Source organism: Sceloporus occidentalis, unplaced genomic scaffold, assembly GCF_023333645.1.
Source record: "Sceloporus occidentalis isolate IW3139 unplaced genomic scaffold, rSceOcc1.0.p SCAF_22, whole genome shotgun sequence".
In the NCBI taxonomy this organism is placed as follows: domain Eukaryota; kingdom Metazoa; phylum Chordata; class Lepidosauria; order Squamata; family Phrynosomatidae; genus Sceloporus; species Sceloporus occidentalis.
In genome coordinates, this window is record NW_028317002.1 from 5188372 (window position 1) to 5202738 (window position 14367).

The 14367-nt window shown below is 37.1% G+C and overlaps 1 protein-coding gene across 1 annotated transcript in view; it reads right to left on the minus strand.

The window, feature by feature from the left end:
- Nucleotides 1–8546: 8546 nt before the first annotated feature.
- The window catches only part of LOC149300917 (cytosolic arginine sensor for mTORC1 subunit 2), a 74841-nt gene continuing 69020 nt past the window's right edge, over nt 8547–14367 (minus strand). Inside the window, exons 4-9 of the mRNA XM_089484648.1 lie at nt 14055–14187; nt 12259–12382; nt 11257–11367; nt 9801–9883; nt 9579–9673; nt 8547–8612 (exon numbers count right to left, since the gene is read on the minus strand). Of these exons, the coding sequence (XP_089340774.1) occupies nt 8547–8612; nt 9579–9673; nt 9801–9883; nt 11257–11367; nt 12259–12382; nt 14055–14187 (612 nt within the window). The remainder of the gene's footprint in view (nt 8613–9578; nt 9674–9800; nt 9884–11256; nt 11368–12258; nt 12383–14054; nt 14188–14367) is intronic.

Genomic DNA, 14367 nt, shown 5'->3' on the forward strand with positions numbered 1-14367 from the left:
AGTTTCTAGAAATTTCACAGACAATGAAAACCGTATCAGTACCACCATTTTAAGCCTACGAAAGGGGTGTGTAAAGTTGGTTTCTCTATTGGTGATTGGTCATGGGGATATCTGGGATCTCTCTAGGTTTGATCTCGTCTCAGAGTAGTTTCCTTGGGTCTCCAGGTCACTTCTCTCTTTCTCTGGACAGGTGAAGCATGGTTTAGCCGTGCCCACATCCTGCCAACTATCCCTCCTGCTCAATGCTTTTTGGGGCTAGCCCAGCCCTACATAGGACTAGCCCTGCCTACATGATCAGCTAGTGCCAGGCCAAGTTTCCAGGTATGCTCATGGGGCACAAAAAAAAAGACTAGTCTTAAACACATGCATTTTTTCCATAACAAGGAAAGGCGAGACATTTTACATAATACCAGGTATTTGTAGAAGATGTTGTGAAGAGAAAAAATATTTAAAATTTATTAAAAAAAAGCCGCATTGCTCAGTGCTTAGTTTTTAACGGGTGGCACATACCCCTCACCTAAAGAGAAGACGCATTTTTCTGTGAGGAACACATATGACTGCATAATTCTATATACCACATATAAACCTGGTGGCTAACCCATGTCTTCAATATAAGGAACCAATGTATACATAGTCTTATATTTGAATAATTGCCTAACGACCTAAAATTACAAGTTATGACTAATAAGGAAAGGTTAACAGAACACAGAACTGAGTATTTCACCAAAGTAATGTTACTACTTGAAATTGAAAGAGACAATAGGAAAGTTCTAGGGCACCAACAGATTGGCATTACAAAACTCAATACTGTATAGCATATTACAGCCAAAGTATAGTTAAGCATCGACATTTTCTAACATTTGCGTTTGGTGCTTCGCAGTAGGTTTGGGGGGAGTAATTTCCCGTTGCACTTCTCAGTTCCTGAGCATATTCATAAAAACATGGAGTATGTAAGACAGAACAGGAAGTGAATTGTGTTATTATCTGTAGCTACTATTGCACACTGGTCTAGACATCATGCATTTAACACCTAACGCTGTCTTCGTTCACTTTAGAAATGTTTAACCTTGGCACCAAATTATTTACTGTGTATTACTGTTACCAATATTAGAAAAAAACATCCTCCCCCCACTGGGCAAAAAAAACCTCCAAAAACACAGATACAGTCAAATCAAACTTGCTTAACGTAAGTTGAATATTAGTACATTACAAATCCCAATATTTATTGACCTTTCTACTCTATACCAAATCCCACTGCTGTAATTCATAATGGGAAAATTAAATAAAGAACAAACAAGATTGCCTCATTTGGTTTATCGAACGAATGTAATCAAGGCATATTTTGCATGTAACATGAATGTTATTTAGGGCATAGAATATTAGCGTAAAATAAAAACAAAAATGTTTGTATATCTAGTTAAGCCCCGACCATCATCAAATATACCGTATTAAACATCTACTAAGCTTGTGTCACTTGTCTTTTATGGAGGTTAAATGCAACATAACAAAAACAAGAAAGACCTACAAAGTTTATTGTGGTTTTGTGGAGGGAAATCTTGCCAGTGTTTAAATTGCACAAGATCCAATAACCTTGCCTTAGCTCGAGAACCACAGAAACCTTTTTCTATTAAGCTTTCATAAGCAGCTCTGCCATGCCACTGGTAAACTAGGCCACCAGAGCAGCTTTGTGAGCTTTAAGGGTTAAGCAGCACTTGATAATTTACTGATGTAGCCTCTTGTGCCCATACCAAGACAGATGGTACAGAGATATTTCTCAGTGTGACTAGTCATAAGTAGAGAAACTGTTATTATTTGCTCACGAGACCTCAAGTATTGGCACAAAATGGCATATAATACCAAAACTATTCAAGAAATGCCCTGTCAAGCCACAAGATGTTCCATAACATGGGGGGTCAAAACTGTGACATGTTTAAGAAATAAATGAGTTTTGATTATGTTTAAGGTGCCCGTAATTAGACACTTAAGTGAAAATATTTTTTTGCCTGGTTATATAGGGGCTATAAAGTATTGTGATAAATACAACTAAAAGAATCTTAAGGCTATTTAAAAGTATTTTTGCAATGGAGGATCGAAATGAAGTATCCAGTTTGCAATCCCATTTCTTGAACAATATCTCCTACGATAAATACAGGGTAAATGCTAATAACTCAGTAATAACTGTATTAGTCTGCAGATACCAGCAGCAAGAAAAAAAAATAAAAAACCTGTATATTCAGTAATACGTCACTCTTGTTTTAAAGTCTAGACCCTAGTATTAGCTAGATGTATTTATTTTCCAAAAGCATCCCCTTAAAGTAAGCCATTATGGAAGTTTAATAAAATTCTAAGTTCATGGCCACTTCAAACAGTACTGATTATCAAGTGGTCCTGGCCGTCTGCGAATGGCTTAGGCATGTTTCGGAAGTTGGTTGCTGAAAATATTCTCTTTCATGTATACTTATTCTGCACAGATGTAAACAATTCACAGTCATATTCACAGTCATACAAACAAGTCCTGAGTGCCAGAGAACCTGAGGACTACATAGTGCTCTAACCGAATTGATTCATATATATAGTATATGTTATTACATTATCCAGTTGTAATCCACTTGCAAATATTCTTAAAAAAACATCCACATCGGTTGTCAAGTTCCGAAGAAAAAAACCAAACACCCTTTTTCAAAAGGACATATACCAAAGGCACCAAAGCTAAGAGAACAAAGGAAACGAAAAACCAAAGACGCTTTTTATAATTATAAAACTAATACTAATTTTCTTTGGATAACTTGTGTCTTGTGCAAATTAACAGAATTAATGTTTTCTATAGGGAGCTTGCATAAATGGTTGCAAAATTGTTTAGGAAATTTGTGCCCTTTCAGGAAGGCTAATCTGGATATGTTGAATGGGCCATTACCAACATTACATTATCTGATTTGGAGGCATGCAGCCAATAATAATGCGCAATGTTTTGTCCACACCATTGGCAAACCATAGGATTATGCAGAGATTATTTCTGGAATTTCTGAAACTCCCTGTTTTCTGTGTTGTTACTGAACTACCTACACGATATTATCTCAGCATGTAATCTCAGTTGACCTGCTAGTACACTAAAACAGTGTTCAGCTACCCACTAAAGGGTTAAGATTTCATGGTCCAATTAGGTAAAAAAAAAAAAAAAAAAAAAAAAAAAAAGGAACAAAAGTTGTCGTTGGTAGCTCCTGTGTAATGGATTTCCCAAAATATAAGTATAAAAGAAATAAAGACTAACCCCGCCACCACCTGCCAGGCAGTGAAGTATTCTCTCCAAGGCCTAAGGCAGCAGTTCCAGGGGGCGATCAGGCTCCCCATGTGCCAATTCTTCTTGGGCCAGTTATGAAGATCTAAGATCTCCCTTGCAATTTACCCATATACACTATGGAGCTTGATAGCGACCTTAAACCACGCCGTCCATGCATCTAGCTGGTATATGATATCACATCCTGAAGGTCATCGTGATAGACAGCAGGGTCAGGCCTAGGTCAGCGCCCAGCCAAGATATATGTCTGCTGACAGGAGATGCTGAACTTAGGCATTAGGCGCTTAAACTTAAAAGGTATGTTGCTAATAAGGATTCCTGAATGAAGCAGTTGATAAAATGTTAGTTATACAATGTGCTCTGTTGCCCTTTAAATCTCATTATTTCACCCGTGTGTGTGATTGACAAGATAATATGAAGCATTGCAAAATAATCAGAGTAACTACAAATTAAATTCTTACATTTGGTTTTGTTTTGTTTACATACCTTTCATTTCCCAGGACATTTCAGTGAGTCAATAGACGCTGGGGTTTAACCACTAAATATGAAGTCAGCAGACAAGTTCTAGTTTAATTTGACCTAACTCTTAAACGTGAGTGAATTACCTGAATTGATATTTAATAAATATCAATTCAGGTAATTCACTCACGTTTAAGAGTTAGGTCAAATTAAACTAGAACTTGTCTGCCGACTTCATTATTTATGGAAGCCTTATGAAAGGGATCCCCTAACCTTATACACTTACAGTTTGCCCTCTGTTCTATGGTTTGTAAGAACATAAAATTGCAATGCTACAGAGAAAACCACAACTTCACATGTGTCCCAAACAGACATAGTGATGTTTACAGGTACAATGATGTTAAACTTTGTGCTATTCAGTACCTGTTGTGATGATGACAGCAATAAATTCAGGAGACCCAGTACTAGAATACGCCTGTGTGCCACCTTTACCTATAGCATATGATGGAATGGAGTACAACAGCATCACAGACACAGCATCTCATCGAGGGGCAGTATGGAACTGGCTGTTTAAACTTAAATATCATGTACCTAAAGAACTGTCTGTATGGATAATTTCTTTGGTGCAAGACCATTGAACATTGTTGAAAATGTTCTATAATATCAAATGTTTTTATAGCAATTGATAGACATTTGACCTTTGCATGTTACCCCAGCTCACAATCAATGATTAGGATGATGCATTCAGTAATTAAAGCAGCCGTGTTTCAGGTAGCATATACAATTTTATCATTACACTATGAAGCCAAAATAGCCACAACATCCTTGGGCATCCACAACTCTATCTGCACTGTGAAACAAATAAGCATTTACATGTCACATCATACAGATAATAGCTACGTTCTTTTTCAATAAAACATTTTTGCCTATACATTTGCTTGGCAAATAGCTAGCACAATGTAAAGATAAATAATTCACGCTCTATACACTGTTTAATGGCAAATTGTAAATGAGGGTTAAAATGTAGAAATTAGTTTTATTCCAATGGTTATTATTTACTTAAGGGGCAAATCTGTTTTTAAAAAATCTTTATACAAATCTGGTTGTTCAGCCAACCAGATGATTAATATTGGCCTTTTCTCTAGATTAATGCTGGTGTTAAAATGTGACTGTATTTGTGATTAAAAGGGCCACTCCATCTCAAATTACATATTTTTTTGTTTTTTGTCTATGTAAACTACAGTTAGATGGCATGACAATGTTTTGTTCTTGAAAAGTTGCCACTGGAATTTCTGTTCTGACACACAAAGATGTCTATTCAGGAGAGTTGGCATGATAGTTCTTGTTCCAACTCCCTTACACTATTAAGGGCCAACACTGGTGGGCTTCTCCTGCAAGAAGTGCTGAGCTCGCCCTGTATAAGGCATAATTGAATGGTTAATTTAACTATGCATTATATAAGGCATACCAAGCTCTTCCTGCAGCAGAAGCTCACTGGGGTTGGCCCTTTATAATGTACAAAATCAAGTGATTAAAACCACAACTCCCCTGCCAACTCTGAATAGACACAATGGTGAATAGACCCAAAAGTGTCAATCTCTTTCTCTCACTCCTGCTTCCAGGAGAAGTAGCAAAATAAACACAGACACAGAAACGGACAGGGAGAAAGAGGCAAAAGACTCGCTAAAAGGCTTAGCATTAGAGCAATAGCGGCATTAAAACTTCAAGGCAACTCTTCTGTCCCTCTGTGTCGGGGAATTTGGCAGATTCACCATTTCATGATTTTATGAAATAGTTCATCAAGATAGTGGTGGCCAATGGTAGCTTATGACCTTCCCCAACAAACAAAAGTACCAAATGGAAACCCCCCACTATACTCTCCTTAATCAAAATAAAACATATTCAAGGTCCTCTACAAGATATACACCTGTATTAAATATCATGGGAATCTTCTCTTTAAGGAGTCAAAGTGTCTACCTACCAAGACCAATGCCATGAACTGAAAACAGGTTTCATCTTTAAAAGAAACATAGCACACATTCTACATCAACAAATGGCCTGAGTGCAATGTTTACAAAAATAAAAGCTATCATTTTGTTTCATTCTGTTAAGGCTCAGACAGGTTGCTGCCAGATTCAAGTAATCTTATCTCATGCTCCTTCACGGCAGCAACTAAACAAGGAGAATATACTGCTTGCTGGTGCACAAACATAACAGCAACAATTCACCCCCCACTCTCCTATGCAACGTTCCTTAGAGAGCGTCTTTGGCAGAGTGATATAATATTCTACTCTGAAATGTCACTGAACCGTGCATATTAAAGGACATTTCACAGCAGTCTGTATATGTTACATGAAAAAGGCATGTGTTTCCTGGAGATCTCTATATAATACAAGCTATAAATCAAAACTGCACCATGGTTTCTCAAACCTTAAATACTCCAAAAATATTAAAAAGCCAACTTGAGCACACTTAGAATAATCACTTACAAAGTTATTTAAACTGATGCCAGTTGCTTGTGCAGAAATATCCATGAATGCTAAAACTGTAAAATACTTAATTTCCTCCATGTAGGTGTGCTTAAGAATAGATTTTACTGTCCAGCTTTACTTTGTCACAAAAACCACCAAAAAGAACAGAGCTTCTGTGATGCATTTGACAATGATGAAAGTAACTTAAGACAAATAAAACTAAATAAATAAAATGTATTTGAGTATGTTCAATTACCATTATGTGCATGACCAGCGTAAGGATTATATGATCTGAGAGTGCAGAATAATCAGAATAAATGTATGGCTGTCCCTAATACCAGCGCAAAGAGAGCAAGCGATCTGTGCTGGTAATAGAATATTATTTGTGTGTATATAATAACAGGGATTTTTGATAACCAAAACCATAAAGGAGGTTTTTGTGCTCAAATAAAGTAAATATGTACATGTTGTATGTGGGCCTCATGTATATTGGAAGTCACAGGCACTCTTTCAATAGCAATAATGTTTTCACAATATAAATGAACACATATTAACTTGCCGGATTCATAGTTCAACATCTGGGGGAGCTGACCCTCGGCCTAAAAGCGTGTCCACAAAGTGTTGGCACACACACCTTTAACATGTGTATCAATTACATTCACTGGCAGTAGATTCAACGAGGTACCATGTCCTCTTTTTTATTCTTACAATTTACAGTCATGTTTCCATTAATACGATTAATGGGCAGACAGTGACTACTTATCATTGCCTATTCGTTTTGGTTTTTCAATGCAGGATGTGAATTTCCCCTAATACACAAAATTTTATTTTAAATGACATCTGACATTTTGTTTCCTAACACTCTTCAAAACAAGGCTAAACCAGGCAAAAATTGTAGAATGGTATGTGCTTAATTTCACACCATATGATTTCCACATTGTATCAGCCAGCAGAGTATGCATATTATTAAAACCATGCTTTCGCCCAAGGGAGATTAACTGGTGAACACATAATCAGAAGACCACTATCATTATTCAGTAGCAAACAAACTGGGTATACAGTGCAGTGTCTAGACCCCATGGCAGGAGCATTAATGTCATCATGCCATCAACAGGTGTTTGGGGGAAAAAGGCATATTCCTCATATTACATGAGTGGGAGTGCAGACATTTAGTCAACTTGTGACCTAGTAGCTCAGTGCTGATGATCACCAGACTTTAGCTTTTACCGTATAAGGTACATCCAAACTTGATATTACCAATTGGTAGTGCAGCTTTAATAAGGTTATGTACACCTGATTTTATAAAGGCGGCTTTTACAGTATAATAATTACTATTCTACAAGTTGTAGTGTAACAGTGAGCAGGACAGTGAAGGGTTTGGATGAGGAATCTGAAAAAGCTTAAAATTCAAGATTAACTATACAGGATATAAACTATTATCATGCAGAGGTTCTTTCAGGCCCTGAATGCTCAGATTAGATTTTGTTGTCATCAAGCATGTTTTTGTTACCTTAAAGATAATGTTTAAAGCAACTCAAAAGTTGCATGATTTTGGAGAGAGGCTATTTTGGCTTAAACAAAATTAATCACGTAAACAGCACAGTTCACCACGCAAATAAAGAAAAGGGGTAAGCAGAATGAAGGTGCAGATATTTATACAAAGCTGCCAATACACCCTCTCTTTTATCTCAACATGGAAACTGTAAGTAACCAACGGACACAATGGATATTATGTGCTTCAATGAACACCTTCAATCTTTAACCTGGAGCAGCCTGCAAAATATTGCTTCTCCAGACATGACAGGGTTAAGAAGCTAAAGACCTATTCAAATACACAGAACTAGTTGTTGCGTTACAATCTTCAAGCAAGTCCGATTCCATTTGAACAGTTAATACAGTGCAATATAATTTACCCCTGTGTGATGTTCATTCATTCTGGCTTGGTAAAGAGTTCCACTGTAACGCATTCCGAATGAATCCTTCACACATGTAATTGATGCAGATCATAAATCAATAGCCATCCATAAACCCACGCTTCACTGGATCTTGGTAATACCTAATGCAACTGTGCAAAAGTTTTTTTTTTTTAGCTTTTTCTTTTATGTTTTTTTTTCTTTTTACCAAGTTAGCAAGAAGGTTACAGATCACTTTGGAAACTAAACATAAGAGAAACCGCTCGTAAATAAAAGAAAGTTAAACTCGAAAACATTTTTGCACTCAATTCCATTTCAATCTCTCTCATTCTTCATGGCACCTCCGGAGACTAAAATTTTTGTGAAATACTGCAAAGATAATGAAAAGAGAGCCAAACGGAAATATTTCTAATGCTTTTCTGCTTGGCTGAATTGGAGGGCATTAATTACACCATTGATGTTTTCCTCAGGTACCTGCAGAACGAAACAGAACAGAAATCATTGCCAAATCATTCATATACTAACACGGTAATTAAAATGCATTAACCTGTTGATTCTAATTAGCAATGTTATAAGGGAGCACACAATAATAACTTCATTAGCCTTATATGAGAGCCCAGAAAATGCTACTCTTACAGCTTTGCAAGAAATTATGTTAAAAACATGTTGGCCCAAAGAGAATGTTTGTGCATGAATGAAAAATGGCTCAGTGATGATTCACAGACAACCTCCTGAAATGACAGGTAAACTAGGATAATAAAAAGATATCCTTGATGGGGTGATAGATGTGTTACACAATAACGTGTTTAGAAAGAGTGTGTTTAGCAATAGTGTAAATAAAATACATGGTTTGTCTTCCAAATGTCTTAAATATCAATAGCTAACCAATAAAAAAGGCTCATGAAAATCTAAGTAAGGCCCACCCTCCAGTCATATCTATGACCACAACCTCTGAAATAAAAATATATTTTTGAAATGTTTAGATGTACAGTAGCCCAAAACGGCCAGGGTGCTAAAATTTGTTATTCAATCTTAATGCTGAAATCATTATATGGGGGTTTGTGTACCCCACTATACAGTCCTGTGGAGTATGGTGGCACTATATAAATAATAATGATAATAATTAAACAATAATATAAACAGAAAAGTGGTAAAAGTGGAGTCTCTGGGATAAGCCCTGCTCCTCTGGTTCAATTTATTCTTTTCTCTGAGCAAAAGAGAGCAGCACTTGGCCATGGCCACTCTCCATTCACCAAAGGTTATCTAGGGGTAGCACTGGCACTACACATGACTAGCCTCACCCATTCCAAAGTGCCTCCCTCTGGGAACTTCCCAGATTTGTCAATCAGCATTGATATTCCATTGGTTGCTATGGTGATTGTACCACTTTTGTTGTAGCCCTGTTGTCCAGAAAGACACCACAAGCAGACTGACACTTACCAGTGCATGATCAAACTTGAAGGTGCTGATGTAATAGGCTGGTATGTCAGCAGCAGCTAAAGGTTCTGAGATCTGGGCAACAATTCCACATTCATCTACAAAAATACAAATATTTAAATACCTGACTTGCAAGAAAAAAAAAAGACAATTATCCTATGAAAGGTAAAGGCGTACTAACACTGAGGCTAGCTTTTTAATAGCAAGAATTTTCTAAAAACATACCAAATCCAAGAGGCTGCCCACCAATGCGAACCATCTTCCAGAGCTCTCCAGATGCACTTGTAAACAGCAAGTTATTAGGGAACCTAAATAAAAGACATCACTTTTATATACAAAGTGTACCCTTCAATGAAAAAACACGCAACATGATATTATTATACTTCTAAATTTAATCCACTGAACTACTGGTACATTGAAAGTAAACACTCAAAACTTAAAAGGTACACATATTTCATATGCTACTATGCAAGTAAATATTGTCATGTACAAATGTCGTGATTTTCTTAGATGGAAATCTAAGAATGTAAATATCGAGCAAACAAAGTGCACCATTTCCTTTTTACCACAAGGAGAAAATAAATATGGCAGTGGGGACCAAGGAACAGCTTCCACGATGCTTTGCTTCAACCCTTTAAATTGGGGTTGGACTTTTAAAATTCATAGGGAAGTCAAAGAGTCATGTGGTTAAAAACAAGTTTTCAAAAATATCGGGCTGTTCCAGTTTTGCATAATATAACTGCATATTAGTCATGTGTATATGTTCTAGCTATAGTATTTTAGCCAAATCTACTAGACAAACAGCATGAATCCTCATTATAATGTCTTGTGGTAAAGAACACAATTGCATAAACTTAAAGGGTTACGCTCAGCAACATTTTATATTACTAAATACTGGAATATTTTCTATTTTTGTATGTGATCTAGCTCTCTTATCTTAGCTCAATCTACTAGATAAGCACACTCGCTCCTTATTACACTGCCTTATGGTAAACACTAGAATGGCTCACCTAGAGAAACTCTTGTTAAAGTCTATGGAGGGAGTTCATTGCCATCATGAACATGGTTAATGGTGGACATTTTCACAGTTCCTGGCATGCAGCATCGATTGCTGGCACGCATAGCAAGGGAGCAGTGAAACAGGACCTTGTGGGTCCTTTATTTTCAGCCAGTTAGCGGGAGATCCATGAGCCCCCCCAAACGGCCCTACTCCACCAGCAGCGGGCGGTCCAGTCCACCTTTGGAGAGAGCTGGCAGTGTGACATCAGTGTCCTTGATCTCTGATCAAGAAATGGCTCAGTGTGGTTTTTGAGCAGGGAAAGCAACCCAAATATCACATGACACATGACAGATATGCAGATATCCAAATATCACATGACAGATGTGCAGATAAAAGGTAATTATCCTAAGAAAATTAAATAAGACCAGTGTCTTCAGTGGTAAACTGCAATACTGTTTACAGCATTGAACATAATCCCCCAAAGGAAAAAATATTTTTCCATGGGACATGGAGCAGGGAAAGCCACCCTAAAATATCACATTACTTGGTCTGCAGATATATATAATGATAACCCAAGGTTTTGGTCAGAGACTTTTTCATTCAAATGTTAAGATTTCTTGTAGATGATCTGATTTGTGAGGACATCCACTGGGCACCTTTGAGCTTTAAAGTGGTCCTCACCTCTTCTGTGTCTGAACATCCATAACCAAAGAGATGTAGCCCTCAATGAGAGAGAAGGAGAAAAAGCGGATATGACCAGACTCTTCATTGCCAACTACTGAATCTTTTACTCTGAAAATAAATATAGAAATCTGGATCTCAATAAATGCTAGTTTGTTTAGCACCACCTGCAAACAATACCAAATACAATAACTTGGCAATAATATGCATTACACATTGTGAAACTAGTTAGTTTGACAAAGTATACATATTAAGTCAGTGGATTTAGAAATGACCAAAGAGGTTCATAAATAGTACATGAAGAATATGGAATCTGGTAAACAATTGTTTCCTCAAAGCTTTAATCTGCTATTTAACATATGTATTTATCGAAAATGCTTAGACCAAAACTAACCAATCATATGTTGCCTGTTAAATATAAAGGTGATGTCTCCCTGCTAAATCTTATAGTCAATCATTAGACTGATGAACACGTACTCCTTGAAATGAACTTTTCTGTAGATATTGTTGGAACAACTCTCTACAGGCCCTTATCGCATTTGACCACTTATAGCTCCTCTGGAATTTCAGAAACAGACTCTTGTACGGCCTAAGACCAATTAATCATTTTTATCTGAACTGGTATTGTATCAAACAATGTCTATCTCTCTCATGTCCCACATTACCACTTGCCTCTGGCATCCACATGTGCTACTTGTATATGCTTAAACCTTCACAAAAGAAAAGACAACCAAAAAAAAAGACAGAAAAGCAACATTTTATTTGCTTAAGGTACTAGATAGGGAAATTATTAGTTTGTCTAAGTGGAAAAGCACATTTAATGAACTGTTAATCCATACATTTGTATTGTTCTTATCTGGAACATAAACTGAACATGAGAGGAACAGTACAGTTATGTTACTATTTGCTTTTTTACCAATCTAAAATAGTGAATATTAAATGATAAAAGTGTTTATGAGAAGATAGCAATGATGCAGTCTTCACTTAAGTCTCACCACCTACCCATTGGAGTAAAACATAACATCCATTAGGAGTGTAGTCACAGCTGGAAGGGTAAAGGGATCCAGGCTAGTAACACAAAACATATTGCTGGGGCTGGAAAGTGGATGAATAACAGGCCTCTGGACTAGAAAACAAAAATGAACAAACATTTAGCAACGATAACCTTGGGACAGATTAAAATTCTGTAAATGTAAATGTAACAACTCAAATATTTTCAAATAGACATTGGTAAGACACAGGTTAAACTACACACAAAATCAACCACAGGCATAAAAATAAACAGTTGCAGTGCTGTAGTGTCCTTTATTACATACATATGTCTATTGGAATATTGATGAACAGTTAGATAATCCTAGACCATGCCCAATGCATATTAAAAGAAGGATTAAAAACTCCTTTAGTTTAGTATCATGGGAGGAACGAGAGCCTCACTTCAGGAGGGGCACACACACACACATACATAAACATATCTGGACACTCGCACTAACACAAATACACACACACACCAGGACACTCATACTAACACAACCAGACACTCACACTAAAACACACTTACACACCCAGATACGAGCGCACGGGCACACACACACACACACACCGGGATACATATAATACGATGCCTCATTCTTCAATACAAGCTGTCACTGAAGGGGGAACTTGGGCAATTTGGGGAGATCCTCTTATGCTATTGCAGCACAGACCGCTCAGGTTAGAGGTAGGAATTGTTGTGTGGTCAGACCTATGGGGGTATGCTCAATAACCCACAGGTCTGACCACACAACCCTTCCTACCTCTAACCATGCAGAGGTGTTCTGATTTGGAATCCTGAAATGTTGTAGGGGGTTAATGTCATCTGTCTTTGGAAGGGTGTCTGTCCTTACAATAATAAAGTAGCCCAAACTTTTATAACCTGTCCAGATACTTAAGCAAAGTTACAACCTGTTGTGAAATGTGAAATTAATTTTATAAAGCTGGAAGAAAGAAAAGTGATTTGTACTCTTTTTTCACATCACACTAATGTTATAATACTGTATTCCAATAGACACTAAATACATCTGTAAAGTTGTTTTTCCAAAGAATAATCCTTACATAAGATCAGCATGTGGCTTGGATCACAAGTAAATCCTATATTACCCCACATTCTATCCTCTAGAATTTTGCCTCTCAGCCTCATGTAACAGTATGCAAATGTGTAAGCTAACGTTCTTCTGGCTGGATATGGCTGACAATTTTTTCTATTTAGGAACAGCCTGGAAAGGGTCATAGCTAAAGGACATCCCAGTTTCCCCCCATACCCAGCTACAGATTCCAGTCAATCCTAGATTCCTATGCATCAGACATTAACAAACATGGGACATTATATAGAAAATGGAAACCTTAAGCCTACACAGTGCTGAAGAACAGACAATAATTAGGTCACTTTAAATTTTTGCCATTTGCTACTTTTGTTAAAATGCCCAATTTTGTAGTTGCATATACAAAGACAATAATGTCAACTTCCAATGTAAAAATCAAAATTTTTGAATATAAACGGCCTCTCAAAGTTCCATGAACTATTTTTGTTAAATAAGCAGTTTTAATAGCAGTGTGGCTCTGTAATGCTAGCATACAACATTCATTTAGAAAACGAGCACGCTCTTGAATGCTGGTCCTCAGGGTCGTTCTAGACGGTTTAGTGCTAGAATTACAGCGGGCAAGGGGACTCTGTAAAGATATCCTGTACCTCTAGGTTGTTCTAAAATGTGGTTGCACAGTTGGGATCATGGATCTAGACCAGTTCCCGCCTTGACTCTTACCAAGCTTAGGTTTCACAAATCCATTTGTTATTCCAAGGTTATCAGCTGCCACAGTCTCTCCATTTATCACCTGAAGGATTGTAAATTCTGCTGCTAGAGTGTGCATCACAAAAGGCAGATCTCTCTCGCGTACCTGAAAGACAGGTTGAAAAAGTACAAATATGGATAATGTGTCACCATAGACAAAGGCAAATGCTCTGCCTGCTACTATTATCTGAACTGGTCACATACAGTCTACACAATAAAACTAGTATTACAAATAATACCGTATTTGCTCAATTATAAGGCGACCCCCCCCCATACTTTGGATCTT